The sequence below is a fragment of the Boleophthalmus pectinirostris genome, unplaced genomic scaffold (genome assembly GCF_026225935.1).
Source record: "Boleophthalmus pectinirostris isolate CB_2022bp ecotype Guang Dong unplaced genomic scaffold, ASM2622593v1 HiC_scaffold_14, whole genome shotgun sequence".
Lineage (NCBI taxonomy): Eukaryota > Metazoa > Chordata > Actinopteri > Gobiiformes > Gobiidae > Boleophthalmus > Boleophthalmus pectinirostris.
The window spans coordinates 26,435,787-26,461,747 of NW_026571047.1; the positions used below are offsets into that span (position 1 = coordinate 26,435,787).

At 38.5% G+C, this 25,961-nt stretch overlaps 1 protein-coding gene across 1 annotated transcript in view; it reads right to left on the reverse strand.

The window, feature by feature from the left end:
• Window positions 1-25,961, reverse strand: part of dock1 (dedicator of cytokinesis 1) — a 708,121-nt gene that overhangs the window by 89,428 nt on the left and 592,732 nt on the right. Inside the window, exons 38-40 of the mRNA XM_055150424.1 lie at window positions 13,093-13,212; window positions 3,735-3,824; window positions 2,415-2,519 (exon numbers count right to left, since the gene is read on the reverse strand). Of these exons, the coding sequence (XP_055006399.1) occupies window positions 2,415-2,519; window positions 3,735-3,824; window positions 13,093-13,212 (315 nt within the window). The remainder of the gene's footprint in view (window positions 1-2,414; window positions 2,520-3,734; window positions 3,825-13,092; window positions 13,213-25,961) is intronic.

The window sequence follows — 25,961 nt, forward strand, 5'->3', positions numbered from 1 at the left end:
ATCCGTGTGTGTCTGTTCGTGTTTGTCTGTTCCATGCGTGACTCTCGAACCGTTCATCCGACTGATCTCAAATTTGGAGAGTATCATCCTAATGGGACGGGTGTGTGCAGTGCCAATTTTCATGTTGTTAGGACAAAAAATGCCAAAGATCTGGTTCCACTAAACACTGTCATTTTATTTTATATTCAAATCCTTGAACTAGACACCTTTTGTTTATATTTTATTTAGAGTCATTTCTTTGCTACAGGATTCCACATAACTTCATATATTTGTAGCCTTAATAAAAAATAAATAAATAAAACACACTGAATGACAGGGTGCGTCCAAACAGACTGACAGGCAGACACACAGACAGATAAATAGATAACACCAGCTGCTTTTTAGAATTACATTAAATCTCAGGGAGAGCACAACTCGACGTAAGTTTGTGATGAGGAAAACAACCTCATAACAAAAATCTGAAAATAGCACAATATGGGCCTTTAAGGTGGATACATTGATCTGTTTTGCCATGTCTTTCCCAGACACAAATCAATACTAAAAATTGTACCACTAGAGAAGCACTAGACATGATAATACTAAAGAAACCACTATTGTTTTGTCTGGAAAATGTCATATTGTCAAAAATATTGTGTTTTTCTCTGGCATAAAAATCAATATAGAGTATCAAACATTTTCCTTAGCAGTTCATGAAATTGTATTCATATTGTTGTCTTGTATTATAATAACTAGGGATGCACTGGTCTGACACTGGTCTCGGTTATCAGTGTTGATATTCAAAAATATTGCTGCAACAGATATAGGTTCAGTCGATACTCTTCTGTTTGGTGTATCTGATGATAAATTGGTGTATCATATTTTTCAGACTATAAGTAGCACTTTTTTCATGGTTTGGGTGGTCCTGCGACTTATGCTCCGGTGTGATTTATATATTAAAATTTTGACTGACAGCTTTGAGAGGGCGCTCTAGTCTTGTGTGTCAGTATCTGCTGCGCCGATTACTCCTGCACCGCTTTCACTTGGAGCATGTCTCCTGCAGAAAGAGCCACTGTCCTGTTGCACATAGTGAAATATGCAGCCGAAAACGGTAATCGAGCAGCAGAAAAAAAGTTTGGAGTGAGCGAGAAACTTGTGAGGGACTGGTGAAAAGTGGGGATGGAGAACACAACTTCACAGCAGCTGGGAGTGTGCATCATGCGACTTTCCTGGAAGTCCTGGATGGATCAACAAAGCCTGGATTTCAGTGACAACTGAAACCGTGCTGTCGGGATTCAGAAAGCCCAGAATAATTCTAACTGAAACTGATGCCGAGTCTGACGGCAGCTACACAGAAGAGGAAGTGGTGCTCTGTTTACCTCCGGAGGTCGTGGAGTTGTTCAGAAGTGACACCGAGGATGAAGAATTCAGTGGATTTAGTGATTTGGAGTGAGATGGAGAGTTTGTTAAAATTGTTCTGTTCTGTTGTTTATGTTATAGTTATTTGAAGAACTGTTCATATGTGAAGTTAACAGTCTGTTGTTCTCTGTTCTATTTTTTTTTTTTTTTACTATAAATACATTTTCAAAATGAAATGTCAGTTCCTGGTCTCTGATTTTACAAAATCTTACAGTCCGGTGTGACTTATACATGTGTTTTTCTTCTTCAGTATGCATTTTTTGGCTGGTGTGACTTATAGTCTGAAAAATATGGTAATAAGTCTTTTTACTGAGCATATATGTTGCAGAAAGTCTTATAATAACAGAATTTTTATTTACACAAAGTTATTTTGTAGTTACTAAACAGATAAATAACATTTACATTATGCAGTTGGATCAGTTTTATCTTATTTTATATAATATTTAGTATAAAGGAAAATACGTGCTGTTTTCAGTCTCTGTAATATCGGGTACTGGTGGATACTTCAAGCTATATTGTTGAAATCAGTATCAAAACTGAAAAAGTAGACCTGTCACAGTAAATATTATATCAACTTATTGTTCAGTACATGACAGATGGAACAATACTTTTTGGAGTTTAAAATTTATAGTGGGTATTTTTCCATGTACTAGTGGGAAAACTTTGGTTCTTTTTTCTGTACTTCAATGAGATCTGAGCTGTAGGAGGTAGAATTATGAACTTCTATGACTCACTATATATACAAACTGTGATGCATTCAGTTATTTATTTATGGCAGTTCAAGTTTTTTAACAATATTGTGAATCTAGAATACTTTTTAAGGAGTAATATAATAATTTATCATCTATATTTCCTTCAGCAGTAGATCACACTTCAAAATGTGTTTTCATGGTCTATGGAAAAGCTGGATCAGTGTGTCCCTAGTTTAACATGACAACATTACCCTCCATGAGTTTGTGCATAGTAATATAATCCTCTATGTGTATGTGTATGTGTGTGGGAGAGTTTGTGGTACTCACGCGGAGGAAAGAGGGGAAGCCCAGGCCGTAGTAGCCCACAGCGAAGTAGTCTGGTTTGGGTCGGATCACCTTCACGATGTTCTCGTAGAACTGGGCCTGTTTCCTCTGATGGATAAAAGAACAGAGTTTTTGAACATTGTATTCAAAGTTGGAATTATTTTCTAATTCTAGCAATTCAGAAGCTATATATTTGAAATTTTTATCCAAATAACTACATAAATTAGTTGCAAAATGATAAAAGATGGCGCAAATAATAGTTTATTATGATTATAGATCAGATTATAGATACGGTATTTAGAACATTTAGTTTATACACAAATGTTTGGGCACTATAGACAAACTCAGACAAATAATGAAAATATTAGATGATTAATTAAATTCATATATTGATAAAAAGTTAATCAAGATGTTTATATATTAAAAAAACATGTGGATTCACCATAGACTGTATAAAGAGTCTAAGGGAGCGTGACGTCACACATAGTGTTCTGCTCCAGGTAAATGAAGCTCATCAAGAGCGAGTTTTGAACAGTGTTCCATATTAGGAATAGAAATTGATTTATGGACAAAATAGTGAAATAAAAACATCAGGATCATGTAAAGCGGGTTCATATGAACGTTTTAAGATGACAGGGCTAACTGTAGTAGTTATGGAGAGAGGGACAACGTTTTTTCAATATAAAGTGAATTGGAGCCAAAGTCGATGGAGCAGGAAGCACCCCCATGTTCGCTTCCTATTTAGAAGGCGGGTATCTATGTGTATTTATATATAGTCAGTGGAAGACATGTCAAACTCAGGCCCAGGAGCCAAATTTGGCCAGTGATATAATTATATTTGGCCGCAAGATTATATCAAATATATATTAGAGCTGACCCGCAGGCTATAGAGACATGATTTATTTAAAATTTGTTATTACTTTATATTATGCTTGTTCTGGATTCAATGTTTAAGCAAAACTATTATTAAACATTTATTTTACATTTATTTGACATAAGACATATCTCGTAAGAAGAGAAAACATGAAGATGTTGTTGAAATTTTTCTATAAATATTTACTTTGGCCCACGACTTAGTCCCAGTTTTTAATTATGGCCCTTTGTGAATTTGAGTTGGACACCCCTGGTCTATGGGATTCACTTAATAAAATGTGCCAAAATGATATTCTGAACAGGTTGTGTCTTATTGCTCCTAATCATATAAATAATTAAACACAGCAGCAGTAGTGAAGTAGTTGTATGGTCTGCCTAATTTAGAGTAAACGTACATTAATTCATTTTTTTTTTTTTAATACAAGTCTGGTTTATAAATGTCTTACTTACCAGAGAAGCACTCAGCTGCTCATAGTCAAACATCTCATTTTCATATTGTTCGGCCAACTCCTTCCCCAAAATGATGGCTTCCTCCCACATCTATTCAGCACACAGACAAAAGCACACTTAATATTATGCTCATACATCACTGAGAGCTCGAGCAAAATAATCCATAACTGAAGAAGAGGTGCAAGAAACACAAATGTTCAAATCGTTTAAAATTGTCAACATTAAGCTTTTGTTATTTGTTGACTTACTCACAATGGGAAGAGTAAATGCAACACTGTGAAATACAAAACTCAAACAGGAGTAAAAACATGTAGACCAAAAACTAGGGATGTAACAATAACTGAAATATCGTCAAAGTTTTCACAATAATATCGTGGACCATCACAATATATCCAATTACAAGTCTCTTTGCTTAAATTAAGAGTTAGGATGCAACTCTAACAATTTCTTTAAAGGTCCTACATTACAAAAAATGGATTCTTTATGTTAAAATGTTACTACCTTGTCAAAAATATCCCTGGTGATGTGTTTTATTTCATTCACACATGTTTGGGTAACAATTTATTATTTGTCTGTCTACATCCACAAATCTCAAAATGCTCTGTTCCACCTTGTGACATCATGAAGTGGTAGTTTTCGAGTTAACAGCTAAATTTGACCTTTTGTTCAGTACAGATCGGCAATTCCAGGATTGAAATTATCCAAATGATTCTAGTGAAGGTGTATGGAGTTTAAAAACACAGTGGAGCACTTACTGTATTACCGCATGAGATCACAAAGTCGAACAGAGTGTTTTCTGTTTGAGAGAAAAACTGAGTCTAAATATGGAGGGATTCTGTGTTAAACATGTGTGAATCAAACAAAATACAACTCCAGGTTTGTTTTTGATGATGAAATAACATTATAACATAAACCAGTATATAGTTTAATAGCATCAGTATCACCCCAAAAAAGACAGATTCACAGTGTTCACAACTGAAGGTGCACTGTGTAACTTTTCGGTTGGGGGTCCATCACCTGCTTGTTTCTATGGATATAAATGAAACAGAAAACACACACTAAAGTTCTTGTAGAGGTGCAAATGCAAGGAACAGCAAAACAAAAGTGAAAAAATGCATAGTACACTGAGATGGCCGATGTCTAAAAGTTTTTAAAAAATGTTTAATATTTGTCAGATATTTTTCTTGCTTTGGACCACAGTATACTCTTGTAAAGGTGCAAATGCAAGGAACAATGTACTTTACTGTGGTCCAAAGCAAGAAAAACATCTGACAAAGCCTTTTTTTTTTTTTTTTTTGCCCAAAAGTTATTTAAAAATAATTTTAAAAAAGCTTTTGGACATCGGCCATCTGAGTTTGCTATGCATTTTTTCACTTTTGTTTCTATGGATGTGTCATTGCTCTGCCTGAAATGTTCCACAGTGTGACATTAAACAGCTTTTTCTTACATTTATTCAATTACAGGTTGTTTTTTTTTTTTTTAGCTCAAAAATACCTAGAAAAACAACATTCTGACTGTGAGCAGAATCCGTGTATCATTCGTTCATTCGTTTTTCAATATAAAACCAAAAATAAGAAAACGAAAAAACAACAGTTTTCTTCGTTATTTGTCTCCAAAACCAAAATGAAAAAACGGATAATGATTCGTTTTTTCAGTTTTCGATTTTGTGTTTAAATGAAGAATGGAAAAAACGGATAACGGCCGTTTCCCGTTTACGTGACTTCCGTGACTGCGATGCCGAACTTTTGCACCGGGTACGGACTGAACCGGGACTGATCCAGGTCCGAGACCAGACCGGGACTAGAGCGGGACAGAGCGGGACCAGACCGGGACCAGACCAGGACCAGAGTGGAACTGGGGCGGACTTCAAACTTTGACTCTGAGCCTCCGCGGTTATCTGTTTTTTCCATTCTTCATTTAAACACAAAATCGAAAACTGAAAAAACGAATCGTTATCCGTTTTTTCATTTTGGTTTTGGAGACAAATAGCAAAGAAAACTGTTGTTTTTTCGTTTTCTTATTTTTGGTTTTATATTGAAAAACGAGTGAACGAATGATACACGGATTGAGCGGGGTCGCCTCTCCACAGATCTGACCTGTAACTTGGTCTGGTTTAGACTCCGTGAAGAAAGAAAGGTTTAAAGCCATACTGTGAAATATTAAGGACAAAGCAGTGGCATCTCCATGGAGAAAAGCACCAGAAAAGTTGCACAGTGCACCTTTAAGTACTACCCAGTATCCTAGTATACATAGTTTTATCAGATATTAGCGATTTCAAACCACTCTCTTGTTTATGAATTGCTGTATTTATGCAAGTGACGCCTCTCCAGAGCTGTGGAGAGGCGTCTGAGATCGCACCCACTCGAAGGCCTCTTGTATCGTGGTGGAGGAGAGGCGGGAGGGGCCTGAGCGGGGAGGGCTGGAGGTAGAGCTAGTCTTAACTCTCACTGGTCTGTCTGAGAGGGCCATCTGGACATGTTTCCTCAAGTCAATATCTGCTTCCTGGAGTGTTTGTCTACTCTAAACTCACTGCAAACTCAAAAATAGTTCTGTATTCTTGTGAGTTTTTAAGGATTGCATATTACTGCAACAAGTACATTCACGCAGGGTAAAGGTGAATTAAAGGGCCCATATTACTCTTATTTTCTGATCTAGGTTATAATCTTCACAAACAGACCTGGAGTTGTGTTTTGTTGTGTTTGATTCACACATGTTTAACACACAAATCCTGCATATTTAGGCTGAGTTCTTCCCTCAAACTGAAAAAAAAAAAAAAAATCTGTACCACCACTGTATTTTTAAACTCCACACACCTTCACTAGAATCTTCTCTTCTTCACTTGAATATTTGAAAACTAACACTTGACATTATGACATCACAAGGTGGAACTGAGCATTTTCAGCTTTGGAGATATAGATAGACAAAAAATAAAGGATTACTTAAACATGTGTGACTGAAACAAAACACAACTCCAGGTCTGTTTTTGAGGAGGTGTGAGAAATATACTGTGTTGATCGTGCTGATTCACATATATTTGTACCTTGGAATGACAACAGGGAGAACACATGATGTCTATCTATGGTTCTATAAAAATACATGTTATTAAACTGTACTGATGCCCCTAAATCTAACAATGTTCAACAAGTTAATGTTTTGTCAGATGGGTAGTATAAAGCTACCCCACTTTCTGGGTTTTGTCAGAGGTGTCGTTCTGGGGTGACAGTTGTACTTGGTAATCAACTTAAATCTCTGTGAACTGCAAATGCTAAAATAAAGTGGCCTGTACTCGGACCCTTCCACCTCTTGTGCTTTTTTCCTAGGACACGCACTGAATTCTTCCGAAAAGCCCACACGGGTAACAGCTTTGTAATCTGATTTAAAGGGACTGTTTGGAATTTTGGACATAGGGCCTCATTTCCTAGTGATCCAGAGTGTTGGAGACGTGTGGATCCAGTCCTTGTATTTGCAGAGGTCGCTGGTGCTGGACTAGTGCATGTCAATGGTCATAGTTATCCTGCCACTAAAAACAGTCTTACCCACTCCACAGAACACCTGAAGAAAATCTATTATTACACCAGACTGTCCATGTAAATGTCTGTGTCGATAGAATAATGTTTGAAATAAAACTAACCTTGCATCGAGGGACTATTTTCTCGTATATCAGTCCGCCGCTGCCAAACTTTCTATCAGGAAGTACAACTGGTTGGTTTTACTTCTAAAATTATTCTATCAACACCAGACATTTACATCGACAGTCTGGTGTAATAAAGATTTGTTTCGGGTGTTTAGTGGCAGGATAACTATGACCATTGACATGCACTAGTCTAGCACCAGTGACCTCTGCAAATACAAGGACTGGATGGAATATTTTTAAAAAGTGTCTCCACACGTCTCCAACACTCTGGCTCACGAGGAAATGAGGTCCTATGTCCAAAATTCCAAACTGTCCCTTTAAAGCTCATAAGAGTATATTTTCGATAATATAGAACCTTTAAATGTCTTGCCCAAAGACACAACTAGTGTGACTGAACAACCAACTTGAGGATTACTGTTATTGTGGGGAAAAAAGAAGTTGGGAAAGTAGTAAAGTTAGAACAACCTGACATGACAAAAAATATAAATGTTAAAATGTTATTGTCAATCATGATACTAGTTTACTCATGCTAACAAACTGTTCCATTTTTCTTCTCTTTATTTAAAAAAATCTGGATAAATGTTGAAATTGTGATGTTGATGGACAAACCAAAGCACTTAATCGAGCAGAGCCTTAAAGGTGCATTGTGTAACTTTTCTGGTGGAGGGTTGGTCAAATGCTTTTCTCCATGTAGATGTTATTCCTTTTTGTCTAGAATGTTTCACAGTGTGGCATTAAACCTTTCTACATACATGGAGACTAGGGATGTACAAAAAGATTGAAATCTTGATATATATCGTATTGTTGAATGTGATGATACAGTATCGATATCATGGGCTGCTGTATCGATATATCGCCAAGAGTATTTTTTGGTATATTTTACTAAATGGGCGGCAGTAGCTCAGTTGGTAGAGCATTCGCCCACTGATCTTTTTTATTGAACCGTATCGAATCGATTTGAAATATATCGTATCAAACTGAAAGCTCACTGTATCAAGATATGTATCATATCGGCAACTTCTTAATGATACCCAGCCCTAGTGGAAACCAAAACAGACCAAGTTACAGATCAGATCTGTGGAGAGGCAATCCCGCTCACAGTCAGAATGTATTGTTTTTTTAGGTATTTTTGAGCTGTACAGTCGTCCCTCATTATAACGTGGCTCAAGTTTCATGGCCTCGCTGTTTCGCAGATTTTTATTAGTCCAATTTTGCATGCTTTTTTTTTTTATTTTTATGGCATATGGTCGCACATTGTGTTCCTCCCCCTGAATTCTGATTGGCTAAGAGACTGTAGACCATTGTCAATCAGTCTTCTCCGTGCTGTGTCTCCTGTACAGTACAGAATGTGTTCACCTTGACAAATTTACATAAATGTTTAAAGTGCTGTATGTTTGCGAGTTTTCTCTCCGACAAAACCCACAATGTCGAAGAAACGTTCTGCACCGACAAAGGCTCCTGCGGTCGCACCCAAAAGGCCGAGGAAGATGCAAACCATCGCACAAAAATTTGGACTTCTGGACATGCTGAAGGAAGGTAGACTGTAGCGCATTACGGCTTAAACGAATCTTCGGTTCATTACATAAAGAAGGAGGAAAATAACATCAGGACGACAGATGCAAAAATGGTTGTAAGTGTCCTGTCTGAGAAAAGTACTTAAAGTGTGTGGTGAGGGGTTTTACAGCCTTAAAACAGATATAATAAGCTGACTACTTTGCAGATTTCACCTATTGCGGGTTATTTTTAGAACGTAACCCCCGCGATAAACGAGGGACCGCTGTAAAACCACCTGTAATTGAATAAACGTCAGGTAGAGCTGTTAAATGTCAGAGCAATGACATACCCACAGAAACAAGAAGGTGACGGACTCTCCACCACAAAAGTTACATCGTCCACGTTTAATAAAACAAAACATGTCAGATGCTGCCTGCACAATTTTCTTTGCCGTCAACGCAGTGACGGCCAACAGTGCTAGTCTCCGATCCAAGCCGGTCCCCGTAAGTAAGCATCTGTCTGGTCGTATGGGGAGATTGTAAAATGTCTGTTTAACTCGGCCATGCAAGACAGGAGGGGTTAGGTACTTAGAGCTACAGATGCTAAGCAAATGTGTGTTATGGCTTTGCGAACTGTGCATATATTCAGACTGAGGTGGACTGCAGGTCAGACATCTGTGGTGTATTTGATTTTGTCCCGGTTTACTGTTCAAGGTCCCGTATTACGCTATTTACCGATCTGTGCTATAATGTTGTTTCCTCATCACAAACAGACCCAGAGTTGCGTTTTGTTTGGTTTCATTCTCATATTTTTAACCCGCAAACCCTGCATATTTAAGCTGAGTTCTTCTCTAAAATGGAAAACACTTTGTTCCATGTCATGTGCTTCAGTGTGTTTTTAAACTTCGTACAAGGTATTTAAAAAGGAAAAAAATATATGTACAATTCTGTAAACCTCTCCAAAATATCGTGATAATATCGTACCATGAGATTTGGATATTGTTACATCCCTATTATAACATGGTTAAAAGCTCACAAGAATCGTTTTCTGTACAGTCATCCCTCGTTTATCGCTCTAAAAATAACGCGCAATAGGTGAAATCCGCGAAGTAGCCAACTTTATACACTTTTCTCACACAGGACAGTTACAATCCTTTTACATCCTTCTTAAAACTTATTGCTGCTGTCGTCCTTTTGTTATTTTCCTCCTTCTTTATGTAACGAACTGGAGATTCATTTATTCCGTAATGGAGCCAACAGCGCAGAGTCCAGCACGGGTCCATTTTTGGAGACCCGCACCAGCGCAGTACAGCACCGCACCCGCCTGTTAACACGAGATTATATCAAACTTTTGTGCTGCATACGCCACGGACTGAACGAAGACTAAACCAGGACTAAACCAGGACTAACCTAGGACTGATTCCAGGACTGAAGAGGAGGACTAAACCAGGACTAAAGCAGGACTAAAACAGGACTAAACAAGAGTAAACCAGGACTAAAACAGGACTAAGACAGGACTAAACCAGGACTAAAACAGGACTAAGACAGGACTAAACCAGGACTAAAACAGGACTAAGCCAGGACTAAAACAGGACTAAACCAGGACTAAAACAGGACTAAACAGGACTAAACAGGACTAAAACAGGACTAACAGGACTAAACAGGACTAAACCAGGACTAAAACAGGACTAAAGACAGGACTAAACCAGGACTAAAACAGGACTAAACAGGACTAAGACAGGACTAAAACAGGACTAAAACAGGACTAAACCAGGACTAAAACAGGACTAAGACAGGACTAAACCAGGACTAAAACAGGACTAAAACCAGGACTAAGACAGGACTAAAACAGGACTAAAACAGGACTAAAACAGGACTAAACCAGGACTAAAACAGGACTAAACAGGACTAAGACAGGACTAAAACAGGACTAAAACAGGACTAAACCAGGACTAAAACAGGACTAAGACAGGACTAAAACAGGACTAAACCAGGACTAAAACAGGACTAAACCAGGACTAAAACAGGACTAAAACAAGAGTAAACCAGGACTAAAACAGGACTAAACCAGGACTAAACAGGACTAAAACAGGACTAAACAGGACTAAAACAGGACTAAAACAAGAACCAGGACTAAAACAGGACTAAACCAGGACTAAGACAGGACTAAAACAGGACTAAACCAGGACTAAGACAGGACTAAAACAAGAGTAAACCAGGACTAAAACAGGACTAAGACAGGACTAAGACAGGACTAAAACAGACTAAAACAGGACTAAAACAGGACTAAACCAGGACTAAGACAGGACTAAACCAGGACTAAGACAGGACTAAAACAGGACTAAACCAGGACTAAACCAGGACTAAGACAGGACTAAAACAGGACTAAAACAAGAGTAAACCAGGACTAAAACAGGACTAAACCAGGACTAAACAGGACTAAAACAGGACTAAACCAGGACTAAAACAGGACTAAAACAGGACTAAAACAGGACTAAAACAAGAGACTAAACCAGGACTAAAACAGGACTAAACCAGGACTAAAACAGGACTAAACCAGGACTAAACCAGAAATGAAACAGGACTCACTGTCAGGACGGGCTCGGAGGTAACCGCAGGAGAAAACACCCGCACAGAGCTCCGCACCTCGCGAAGGTAAGAGCGGCAATTCCCCGACTGCGCATTGCGGACAAACTGCTCGGCGTTCTCTCTCTTAAGTCCAAGATTAGTCCTGGTTTAGACCTGGTTTAGTCTTGACCTACCGGTGTGTAATTACTACCCGCCCGTAATAAACAATACGCATTCATAAGCTGTAAAAAAAAGCAAAACTGCACTAAAAATAATCCGTGGAACAGCAAGATCGCAACAGATGAACCATGATCTAGCGAGGGACGACTTTCAGCTCAAACAACAACACTTTTACAGAATAGGGCGCCCAGTTAGCACTAAAATACGTAGCTACGGATGGTAACCTACTGTTTTTTTCTACAATAGTGAAACTCTCCAGAGCACAGAGGGGCACCGTGAGAAAAAGATATGTTTCTGAAAATCACACCCAAAGGAGCGGAGAGGAGCTCAGCGGGTGGTACGAGAGCTGGAGACATACGATACGAAATGTGGAGAAAAACACAAAGGAGTCCTATTAGAGCTACAGACTTTGATACGGGACTTTTGTACAGACTATTGTACGGGCTCAGATATAACGATTTATTCTTTTGTTCAGAAGTGTGCGCCCAGAAGATCTTATGACGAAATGAATCAGATATTAAATTGAACTTAGACATTTTATTAGTGAAATCCAATGTCATTTAAAGAGACTAGAACATGAAAAGCAAATGTTTATCAGTGTCAAAAGTTGGTTAGCTGTTTTCAGGAGCAGAATGTAAATGTAAAAATCATGATTTAGATTCAGATTCATGCAGCTAAAACTTGGAAAACCTAAAACACGTGAGCCATGCCTCTACTTTGACGAGTTTTTAAAATCCAGGCTCAAAACGGTTCTGTTTAGCTGCATGTGACTGAAACGTTTTACATCCTGCACTCTTCTCTCTCATTTAATGTCTCTCTTTTTTTGATTTTATGATGATTATTTATGTTTTAATTTGTTTGCATTGTGATTTTAATGTATATCTTATTCTGTAAAGCACTTTGAATTACTTTAATATACAAATAAATTTGCCTTGTCAAAATGATCTTAAGATTAAAAGCTTATTAGAAAATCCAAATTTTTTATGTAAAATTTTGAAGATCTGTAAGTTTGGTCCACCTGTACTGGGCAAGGAAGTATAATAGGTCTCTGCTAATAAAGTTTAATAAATGCTGGATAGTTTGAATACATTATTTTGATCAGTAGATACAATTCTTTTCATTTTTATTTATTTTTTCTTGTTTATAATGTGCTTGTACACAGAACTATGTATACTATAGCCATTCAAATTTGCTTTTCATTTCATTTTGTTAGGACACTGGAATAACCTGGGAAGACAAACAATTATAAATACAATTTATTTGACACCCACAAGTGTTATGAAATCCACAAGTTAGTTTATAACTGAGAATCAAATGAAAAATAATCCAAATTGTAAAGAGACTATCGGCATCTAGACAAAAATGTAACTTAACTTTGAACCGTCTACAAAATGCTGCAAAATACCAGAACTTTAGAGGCTGTTAATTACTATATATCAATTGACATTTTACTTTACCCGAATGTTGTCGTGTGTGTTTTTACCTTTCCCTTGTCGAAGTAGTTGATGATTTGCTGGTAGAGTTGAGCCTTGAGTTGGCCCTGTGTCGTGGCCTGGTACGTGTCGCGCTGAGTCAGGTGAGCTGCACATGCTTCGTCCGACCACTAGGGGGAAAAAAAACAACAACAAAACAACATTATTGAGTAAATTGCAAAGGTAACACGTTTTTACTTTTTATTTTACTATGAAAAATGTCAAATTACAAAACATAAACAACCATACTTAAAAGTTCAGTTATTAAAAACAGCTACATTGAGTAAATTTCAGTTGAAGGGTCTGCCGCTTGCTTGTCTTCATGGAGATGTTATTCTGTTTCCTGGAATGTTCCACAATATAGCATTAAACACATCCATGGAGACAAAGCAAAGTACCTCACCAGGTCAAACTACAGGTCAAATCCAAGTTAGTGCAAGTCAATGAGAATGCATGTTGGCCCAATGAGGTTCATTTGGTCTTCCGATAATTTATGTTATTAGGTTCTTTGTTCAGACCAAGAGTTTGTTTTCATGACAGTTTCGACTGTTCACTAGTGGTCTTCCTCAGAGTGGTCACGTGATGTTGCTGTGACGTGTCCGGTCAGCTCATTTAAGCAGGTTTTGGCGCTGTTTTCCTACCGGTGGAGGCAGGACGACAGCGCCATCCGCAGTCCGACTTTCTCAGGACAGTATCTCAGGTGTGTGAGAGTAAAAGAGCCCCCTTATCCCGGTTTATCGTCCCGTGGGCATGTTTCCGTATTTCAATTGCCTCTTTAATGCAGCGACGATGTTTGTTTTCCTCTGGCCCAATGATGTTTACTCCATCCCAGTCCATAATGTGGTTCTCTATTTTACAGTGCTCAGAGATGGCCGATTTGAGTTGTTCCCGTTCTGCTTAGTGTTTTCTTGCTCGTGTGCACGCCTTCGCTGTTTGTATAAATCTTCAGAACAGACACGTCACAGCAACATCACGCGACCACTCTGAGAAAGACCTAGTGAGCAGTCGAAACAGGTACGAAAACACTCTTGATCTGAAAAAAGAACCTAATAACATGCCATACTGTGGAACATTCCAGCCAAGGCAATAATATGGCTAAAAAGAAAAGCAAGTAGCAGTAGAAAAGTGAAATTTAAATGGCATTTTAGAACATTTCTAGAAGTCTAACCTACAGGATAAGTATAAGTTTCATATATGATTAGACCCTATTATATAACCGTATTTTCCAGGATATTAGACGCGCTCTTAAGCCTCTAACCCCATCAAAAAACGACCGAACGCCCCGCAAGCCAGAGCGCCCTATACACAAATCCACTTCGGGTGTCCCAGCACGACTTCAGTAAACTACAAAACCGCACCACCCACAGAACACGCAAACACACACGGAGCAGACAGCGACCGCACAATGAAAATCACCCGAATCCACACTCATCACTCCACGCCGACGAGGAACGGAACGGAGGAACGAACCGAAAAAGCGAGGGCGATGTGCCGCTTCTAGACACGACTGAACAACTGAGTCACTGCGAACACGCCGACAATCCAGCGATCCCAGACAGCACCCTCCCTACACGCCACAACTGAACAAAGCCCAGAGTCACCGTGAACGCCACAAACAAAGTCCCACTGACCCATCCAACTGCTGTGTTTCGTTTAAAGTCTGGTGAAGTTTATTTGTGAAAAAAGTTCGAAAATAGACATTTAAAGGTTGTATAGAGGATTTTCCAAGGAACGAGAAATCCAGCGACTGTTTGTCCTTTTTCAAATGTTGCGCATGCGTGAAACCACCCCCCCTCCCCTACAGCTCCCTACGTAGAAACGCCTTCTCCCGCCTCCTCACTACGCCAGAAACAGGTTTGTTTACAGCCGGTGAGCTGCACATGACTTGTAAACAACTAACTACAGTGTTGGTTAGGCAAGGCGGAGAAGTGAGGAGCGGGGGGAGCGGGTGTGCGGACATTTCGTTCGCGGACGAGAAGTGAGGAGCAGGGAGAAGAGCGGAGCAGGGAGAGAGGAGAGAGGAGAGGAGAGCGGTGCGCGGAGATTCCGTGCCCGTAGAAGTGAGGAGAAGGGGGAAGAGCGGAACGGGCAGCGGGGACAGGAGTAGGAAAGGGGAGCAGAGAAGGTTGCGCGGAGATTCAGTGCGAATGAACTAGCTACAACACGCAGCAGCAAGCGGACTCTTTCTTTGCCTTGAAAATTACGTTTTCAGACATAGGATATCGCTTTCGTGTCCTGAAAAACGTTTGACTAGCTCTTGGAAATAAAGTACGTTTTCATAATAAGCAGAAGTGACCTGTCCAGGAGTAATTTGTGGACCAATGCGTCAGTCTTTAGACCCTGCGTCTGCTTCAGTCGCGCCATCGCTGGAATGAATCTACAAGAATCACCTTAGTTTGGCTTCGCTGCTTTTCCCCTTGTCTTCTTCTTTCAGCGACCTCAAAAACGGACTTTCTTTTGCGGCTAACTGCTCCTGGATTCTTGTCTGCCATTGCAACAAACTTTGTGCGAACTGCGAGGAAGATATAGGTCAAAAAAAGCCGCTAAGAACTGTTGCGTTGGTGGAGTAAACAGCGTCTGTGCGGCTTGCGTCTGTGGACTGCGTGACAGGCGTACGTAAACCACGTACCGGCGGCGCGCAGGCAAGTCAGTTACGCTAGAAACGTAGGGAGTTTGATTGACAGCCTGTCAGCTAACAGATAACGAGGCAGTGTCGTTATCTATTGGCAAATGTTTAGCTAGCCCCACCACGTCCAGAGTTGATGAATTTTTATTCTCTTTTTTTTGGTCATCATAATTACAAGGCTACTGCACCTCTATAATGCTATCATTGACAACTTGAAACAAAAAAAACAAAACAAAAATCCTCCATACAACCTTTAACGACAATGCACCTTATAATTCAGAGCGCCTAATAGTGTGGAAAATATGGTAGACCCTATTATATTACATTATTCTGGAGAAGTTTATTTTAGGCCAAGGTTTATGATGCTAAGAATAATCTGAGTGCTCTTATCGTCAAAGTATTTTAAAATCAATTGGATGGGACCATTGGGAGCAGTTATAACACAAGCAGCACTACGCAAAATAGAAATACTCAAGTAAAAATACCAGTGTACAGTCAAATATAGCATGGGGCTGCATTATGGTCTGCAGAGAAAGACAGAAGGTGACAGGAAATCCATCACAGAGTTATAGTGCATGTGAATGGTGAGAGAGAGGTGTAAATCTTTTGAGCGCTGCCCTGAACCCTGACAGAACCAGACCCGGGCCGGAGAACTGTCAATAATATTGAACGAATACAAGAGAGTATCAATAGAGCCGTGGAGCCCATTAAAGCTAAAAGGATCTAATGCTACTCAACCAAATGTCTGGACAATCATTCTGAGCTGTTTTGAAGCAGAAGACTTGATCCCCAGTGCCCCGCAGGTCAGATCTGTGGAGAGGCGACCCCGCTCACATTCTCTAGGTCACTGTTTACCAAAGACTGAGTCGTGAACCTCAGATGCGTCACAAGAGATTATTTTTTGGGTCGCCTTGTCACGATCTAGCCAGGCTGGTGCCACCTAGTGTCTCCGCTCAATTTCATTTCTCTCCAGCAACTAAGTCAGGAATCGGAATACACTAGACGGTTTGCAAAACCCCAGAAGTGCAAGTCCGGGCACCAGCCAATCAGCGAAGAGCCATATATTCAGTGTTGTCAACGATTCCCGAGATTGAGGATTTAAAGCCGGAATAAAGAGAATGTTTAGTGAATTTTATCAAGGGGAAAGACGTTATTGCCCTTCTTCCTATGGGACTGGGAAAAGCTTAATATACCAGTTATCCTCGTTAGTGGCGCATTACACATGTGACAACCAAATAGCAGCGATTGGTTAAATGATAAAAAGTACCCGCCTGCCATCGAGCGAACAAATTCTAACACTGCGAGGTCAGACGGTTTCTACGAAGCGAAACCGACTGATGAATCAGGCTTGTCATGATCTGCATGTAGGTCTGCAATATACATAAACATACATCTCCGCGCACCCCTCCCCGCTCCTCACTTCTTCTCCGTGCACTTTTAAACAATATGTTTAAAAGGACATACTACACTATTTTCTGATCATACCTGGAGTTTTGTTTTGTTAAGATGAGTTCTTCTGTCTGTTCCACCTTGTGATGTCATGTGGTAAAACAAGGAGAGATCCACATGTGTTTTTAAACTTCACTAGAATTATTTGGATGATTTCAGGCCTGCAGCTTGACTGAACTTCAAGTCAAAAAGGCAGCTGTTACGTTCAAAACTACAGCTTCATGACATCACAAGGTGGAACAGAGCATTTTGCGTTTTGGAGCTATAGACGAGAGGTCTGTGTCCACATTGTGCCGTCCCGCTCCCGCCCACATTTGCGATATTTTGTCCTGCTCCCACCCGCAAATCCCCCAAGATGAGGACGTTCGCTTTCTTAAGCTCTATCAAACACAGAGAAGCGGAAAGGAACTGTCTAAAATGTGCGCGAGATTTAACCACATCCACACATTTAGGCTGCTTAAAATGTTTTTATTAATGCCAAATAAAATATGCAGCACAAATGATGTATGATAGGCAAACATGAATCATTTGTATATTTTACATTACACTCAGATTTAGTTTGCGGGACTGCAGTTTATCATCCCACTCGCCCGATCCCGCATTGTGCAGTCCTGCTCCTGCACCGCACTGTTTTGCGTCGATTCCCGTGGGTCCAAAACGTGTGAATGAAACAAAACACAACTCCGGGTATGTTTTTGATGAGGTGACAACATTCTAGCATGGGTTAAAGCTCACAAGGATCCATTTTGCGTAACGTAGGACCTTTAATATAGAGGTTTCTTTGTTTTAATGTATGTAACATTCATATCCATACATCGTCTCTATATAGGCTACATGGTCAGTATTTTTAATCAACAAACTCTCTGCTCCATTCACCAAAATCTAAGATAAAAAATGAGCTTTCAATTGCGTACCAGATCGCATCCATCACTGAACGTTTCCTTTAAATAATGCATTAAATCAAAATCAAGATGTATTCACTGCCCTGTAATTTATCAGTCTATTTGTGTACATTTTTTTTTGAGCTGACTACATTTAGTCTCGAAAAGTTTTTAAAAAATCATTGAACTAAAGTAAGTTTTAGCTCATATTTTACCATAAACCAAATCAACCAAAAATTACATAATGCACCTTAAAATGAGCTGAATTCAGAATATTAATCTTGATTTTAAGACATTTTGACGAGGGCCGATTTAATTGCTCACGTTGCCCATTACTTCATTCGCTTGATGACATTTTTAGAGACTAATTATAAGGAAGTCGAGTATGAAATAAGAAGCAATTTCGTGTAATTTTCGCACATCTTCCGCAACTGCAATGGCCTAAAAAAGTCATGGATCCATCAAGTATTTTTTCTTTTTTTTTCTTTTTTTAGACATCAACAGCTGTTATGGGACTGCTGGGAGTTCTTAGTTAATTCTGGCATATTTAAAAAAAATGTTAAAGCCACAATACGGAACTTTCTGGAAGTGGATCGTCATCTGCGCGATTCCACAAAAAGGTTTGTGGAGATGCAAGCCCGTTCACAGTAAGGACACATGTTATTCTAAGTTTTACAGCGCAATAAAAACTTTTATTTCAGTTTATGACATTATCCTGGGGCTTTAAAGCAGACTTATTATGCAAAATTGACTTTAAAGAGCTTTTAACTGTGTTACAGTTGTTTCTCCTTCTCATTTACCCTCTTGATGTTGTATTTAGTGAGATTCATGCTTGCTGGAGTAATCTTTATTCTCCTCTAGTCAAGACGTGATTGCTCCGATCTACCCCCGTTTTCACTGCCATCAGCAAACGCCCACTGCTCTGTACTTACTTCGTTCTCTAGTTTTATTTTCTTAATCGATGATACATGGAGCATTCGTCAGCATCGCAAAACTATTTTGGTACAAATGAAAAAAGAATCTTGCTAACATACCATATTTTTCGGATTATGAGGCACTCTTAAAATCCTTTAGTTTTCTCAAAAATGAACAGTGTGCTTTATGTATTAATTCTGGTTGTGCTTACTGACCTCAAACTGATTTTATGTAATACACGGCGCTCAAAAATCTGTCAGAATGTTTTAGTACGACTTTGGTAAACTACGAAGCCGCACCGCTTGATGGATTGTTGGAGCATTATGGCTACTGTAGTCAGGAGCCTCGTGGAGTAAGTTAGTCCAACAAAAGCTGACCACATCAGCGCCCAAGGAGCGAGCTGTTTTTTTTCAGAGCTTATAGTTTATGTAAATGAGCCACGTGGTTAAAGTTTCATTTCTGTAAAATGTAAACAAGTGTGCGCAAAGCTGCATTAAACACATTATTACTCAATGCATATTTGAGTCCTCCTTGTTGGAAATAAAAAAAACAAACTTATCCAAATTTTCCACCCACATTCACATTCATAATCCACATTCACCTAAGACAGGGAGGCAACGCCAGGCGAATTACACCATGATTTGCCGATGGATTTAGCACGACTATGGTAAACTACGAAGCCGCACCGCTTGATAGATAGATTGTCGGAGCGTTACGACTACCGTAGTCAGGAGCCTCGCTGAGTCGTGTCCTTTAGTCCGACAGATGCTGAACCACATCAGCATATGAGAAACAAGTGTTGTTTTTTTTTGTGCTTATAGTTTATGCAAATTAGCCATGTGGTTTTCAGTTTCATTTCTGTAAAACATAAACAAATGTGCACAAAGCTGCATTAAACACATTATAGATAAGATAAGATAAGATAAGATAAGATAAGATAAGATATGCCTTTATTAGTCCCACAGTGGGAAAATTAAAGTGTAGCAACGTGCAATTCAAGAACAGCAGGGAAAAAAAATGTAACATGCAATAAAACAGATAATAGATAAAGGCTTAAAAATAATTTAAAAAATAGACTTAAAAATTATTATGTACAATAAAAGTAAGAGTGCAGCATTTACAGTAATATGACTATGTTTATATACAGCAGCATTAAACAGGATAAATATCAGTAAAGTGCCTTGTATCAGAGATCTTCTACATGGTCTACATGGTCTTCAGTATTGCACCTTATTACTCAATGTATATTTGAGTCGTCCTCGTATAAAAAAAAAAAAAAAAAACAACGCCGGGCGAATTACACCATGATCTGCCAATGGATCGTGGACGCCTGGATCAGTTTGAAGTGTCGTCTGTTTGTTTCGCTTAATGCGCCTTATAATCCGGTGTGCATTATGTAAGAAAATAGACGATCCAGTGTGCTTTATAGTCCAAAAAATATGGTAATGTGCAATTATCCATCAGAGGTGACGACAACTTCACGGCTCTGTTGTGACGACATTTATGGCGACATCAGATCCCGTTTTGTGCTGCAGCTTGAATGAATATAGTGACTTCAAATGTCCAATTTATAACATAATTGAGATACAAAATATATCTCGCCCCCTAGCTATTTGTCGGTGCCTGTTTCCTTATAAAAGGGGCAGAAAAGACAACCCAGGAGCTGCTAGGTTAAGAGGTACACTGCTTCTTACTGCTTCTGTCAAATGGAATTGTGTTTATGTCAATTAAATGTGGATTATGGCTACATATAGGGGTCAATAAAGACGCTTAAACTCAATATTTTGGTCTCGTTTGTGGAGGCACTGTCGGATAACCCTTAAAAGACTTTGCAGCCAGGGGTTTTCTTTACATAATATGCACTGTGTCTGAAATAAATACATAAATAGACAAAAATTAATTACCCAAACATCTAAAAAGATGATTAGTCCTATTACACGGTTTATACTCCCCTGTTTCATCACGTTTCATAGATTTTCTGCAGGGTTAAGTACAGATTGAGATATTCTTTTTGACATAAATCAGTCTATATTTGAGGCCCTGATTTTGAGACGGGTTTTTGCATAGAGCAGAGGAGATGTGGCCCCTAATATTTCAGCCCCTGTGCGCTCTGAATTTTGAGTGGTGTTGTTGCTTTGCTCATTGATTTTTCTACAGCTCGGCGTTCGCATTTGCATTGGGCGTGTTGTGTTTACGGACAGAAAGTGGAAACTGGCCCCATAGAAGCCAATGAATCTCTGACAGTGTAAAATGTAACGGGAATTCATCAAAATACTATTATCATGCAAAGGCTGGTTAAAATCAAAGTATATATATATATGTGTGATATATGTGTGTGTGTGTGTTTTCAGATATTTGGGAGAAACCAAGCAATACTATGTTGTGATAGCAGAAATATTACAACTTATTAGCTATTGATACTTGCAACATCATGCTGGGGGTGCTCTATATGTATGCGCAGTGGGCGAATGTTCACCACACACAGCAAAATTTAGAGAAGTCATTTTCTGGATGATCAATACGAAAAAACTATTGACTAACGTTAATTGTAGTATTTTTTTAAGGACACAAAAACATTTTCTCAAAAATTGACGTTACGCCTTATTAAAACCTAACCGATTTTTTTAAGACAAAAAACTATATGAAGAGAATGGCTCAGTGGCTTTAGTCTAACAGAAGCTGAACCGCATCAGTGCACGAGAAGTGAGCTGTTTTTTGAGCGCTTATAGTTTATGCAAATGAGCCATGTGGTTTTAAGTTTTGTTTCTCTAAAATGTAAACAAATGTGCACAAAGCTGCTTTAAACACATTATTACTCAATGTATATTTGAGTCGTCCTTGTAGGAATTACACCAAGGCGATCTGCCAATGGATCGTGGACGCCTGGGCTCAGGGATCAGTCTCAAGTGTCGTCCGTTTGTTTTGCTTAATGCTCCTTATAATCTGATCTTCTTGTATGAAAATAGACGAGAGAATTCAACATTATTGATATTGCACCTTATAGTCCGGTGTGCCTTATAGACCAAAAAATACTGTAATTTTATTTGAGCTCACCTTTCGTAGCTCCATCTGAATCAGTTCTTTATGGTCAGATTGTTTTAAAATAAAGCTCAAATTAAAGTCTAAAAAACCTCAGACAGAGCAGTGCTTACAGTTGGCATCTCCCTAGGTATTGTTAATGACATCAGGTGATATCGTCAATAGGAGTGTGCAAAAATATCGAAATATCAACATATCGTATCGTTTAATGTGATGATACAGTATCAGTATCATGGGCTGCTGCATCGATATATATATCGCCAAGAGTATTTTTTGGTATATTTTATTAAATTATTTTGTTACAGAGCTACAGTTTTGTTGCTTTTGTGGTGGAAGGAAACTCATTTATGTGACACATTTGACATTTTCACTGTTTTGATTATAAAAATGTGTATGTGTCATATTATTGTTGAACAAGAAGTGATTTAACAAAGACTTTTAGTATCACAGCCATGATTTAGAATGATTTTTTAATGAACCATATTGAATCGATTTGAAATATATCGTATCAAATCGTAAGCTCACTGTATCGAGGTATGTATCGTATCGGCGACTTCTTAATGATACCCAGCCATTTACTATGAAGGACAACAATGATGTCCCACAGTATGACATTAAATCTATCTTCCTTGCATTTCATTATGGATATTTTAATTGCTTAAAATGCCTTTGAAAAACATTCTGCATTCTCACTGTGAGTAGGCTCGCTTCTCCACAAATCTGACTTGTAACTTGACATTGTGGCTTCACCTGCTTTTTTCTATGGAGATGTCATACTGTGGAATCTCAGTCAAGCAATAACATCTCAAGCAATAATGTCAAGAAGAAGGTGAAAACCCAAAAAAGTTACGCAGTGAACGTTTTTGTAAACCGTGTCAGTTCGAACAGAATGTACTACCATAACTATTTAAATAAAGACAATGACAAAATAACAATAAAATGCAGATTTGTGGCGGCTCCGTGAGAAAACTGGGACTCCCAAATAACTATTTTGTCTGGAACTGAACAAAGCAAAAAAAAAAAAAAAAAACAAGAACTCATTGCTGAAATACTCCAGAGGTTGGGTGCCACCACGACGGAAAAAACAGGAACAGGGTGTACCAAAAAAAAATAAAAAATAAAAAATAAAAAAGAGACATTTCCCTCAAAACAACTCTAAATGAGAAGTTTGTGGAGATGTGAATTCTGTCAAAAATACAATATTTAAACTCAGATGAGGCTCTTAAATTAACAAAATGAGCTTGTTTCTACAGATACGTTGCTATTCTATCTGGAATGTTCCACAGTATGACATTAAACTGCTCGTAAACCTCACATTTATTCAGTTACAGGTGATTTTATAGCTCAAAAATGACTGAGCGGGGTCGCCTCTCCACAGATCTGACCTGTAACTTGGTCTAGTTTGGTCTCCATGAAGATAGAAAGGTTTAATGCCATACTGCGAAACATTCCAGGCAAAGCAATAACATCTCCATGGAGAAAAGCATTTGATGGACCCTCCACCAGAAAAGTTACACCATTTTTTGGTGGAGGGTCGTCATCTGCTTGTCTCCATGGAGATAGAGAACAAAATGTACAAAATCTAAAAATGAACTAAACGTAAAAATGAACAAACCTTTTCATCGTGTACAATTATTTTGGATTTGTAAATAACTCACTTCAGATCTGTTTGTGGAATGTTAATGCATGCTTTTCAAGGTGGACCAATAAAAACATTAAAAATACTAAATAGAAAACTTCCAGGAAAAGCAATAAGGTTTCCAAGAAGGCAGGAAGGTTGCCAGAAAACAACAATTTGAGTTTCTCCCTTCAATTACACCAATAATCAGTCTTACTAATTTTCTGTTTTTGCCACTAACAAACAACTTATATCACCTATATTCATTGAAAATATCTTTCTAAAAGTGGCCACATGACACTATTTTCTATGTTATAATGTTGTTTTCTCATCACAAACAGACCTGGAGTTGTGTTTTATTTCATTCACACACAAATATACGACCGTGCATAATTAGGCTTAGTTCTTCTTCTTCTCTCTGTTCCACCTTGTGATGTCATGTGGTAATACAGGAAGTGCTCCATTGTGTTTTAACTCTTTCCCCCCTGAACCCTTAATGACGACTTTTGACACCTCCGCTGTATCACTAAAGACGAGATTTGACAACCTTTAGAAATGGCTCGGTTTTTCTCATTTAAACAGAGACTGTGATCGGTGGGGCCACTACAACCCACACTAGACTGACCAATAGGATTCAAGGATATGTTTTCGCCGATTTTTTTCCGAAGTTAATCGAAATAGTGACGATGGTAGCTTCCGGAAAAAACACAACACGAAACACGTGCAATGGAAAGATCGCGGCGCTGCGGCGCACAGTTTTAGAAATAATGAGGAGCGGACGTATTTTATGGATAAGTTTAGAGAAAGTGACTTTTATAGATTTCAAAGTGATGATGTTGAAGTTGATTATAAAGTGGAAAACAGCGATAGCGACGGACTTTCGGGGAGAAGGTGAGAACGCCGCTGATGCGTCTGTGTGGAGTCCTGCGATATCCCAACAAACTATCTGAGCTTTATACTCGATTATGAACCAAAATTGCCCTGAAATCTGGATGTTGCCCAGACGAGTCCTTTAAAATATTTCAGTCTTTTTTTCCAAGATGCGATGTATAACAGAATCACTACAGAAAAAACGCTTATGCGGAGCTCTGCACACGAGAAAATAGCCAAGATGACAAATACTGGACACACACTGACGGGGAAGAGTTTTATTATTATATTATTATAATAAGCTGAATTAGTTGAATAAGCTAAATGAGTTGAATAAATAAAATAAGTTGAATAAGTTAAATGAGTTGAATAAGTTAAATGGAAAAAAATGAATTAGGTGCACACAGGTGTACAACAGGTAAAAACAGGTGCACACTTGGCTATACTGTATCTGGTGATATGAAATCTGTTTAAATACTTTGACAAAGTATATTTTTTTTTTTTTTATGAATATAGTACTCAGAACATGCAGATATCAGATGCTGAATGTAGTTTTTTGTTTTCGAGTTTGCACCTGACCAGGTAAACTCTCATTTTCAGTGAGCTGTTATACACCTATAAATGAGTTGAATCACATTTAAACATCCATAAATGAATAGTTCAGAGTCTAAGGTTTCCAGAGATACAAATATGTCTGTGTTACAATTAAGTTCATGAGTGTAAAAATCATTTATAATCACTGGTGGAAGTCTGTTTTCTTTTATGCAGTTATGCTCTATGGGTGTAGCCCTAGTGATATATGTATGGGTTGTTCCTAGTAGGCGTCCAGGGGGGAAAGAGTTAAGCTCTACTGAACTACAAGTAAAAGATCGCTATTAACTTCAAAACTACCGCTTCATACATCACAAGGTGGAACAGAGCATTTTGAGATTTCTGGAGATGTGGACAAACTGTTACGACCCAAAATGGATCACAACACAGATGACAAAGTTAAAGTCTGCATGTTTTTTATTTTCTGGTCTATGTTATAATGTTATTTACTCATCACAAACAGACCTGGAGTTGTGTTTTGTTTCATTCACACAAACTCTGTAGATTTCGTTCTGCCCTCAAACAGAAAACACTCCTTAGAATTGCCAATCTCGAATGAACAAAAGGTAAAAGGAGCTGTTAAGTTGAAAACTACCACTACATGACATGACAAGGTCCAACAGAGCATTTTGAGCCTTGGAAATGTAAACATGTGTGAATGAATCAAAACACAACTCTGGGTATGTTTTTGACGAGGTAACGACATATTAATGTGACTTAAAGCTTCCAATAGGGCTGAACAATTTTATTTATTTATTATTTATTTATTTTCCATTTTCAAATCAGGTTTTAGTGCACACGAACATTTGCAAATGTCACAGAAACTTACATCATACCAGAGTCATGCATGAACCATAAGCCCAATTTACAAAGAAAACAAGGCCTGTGATT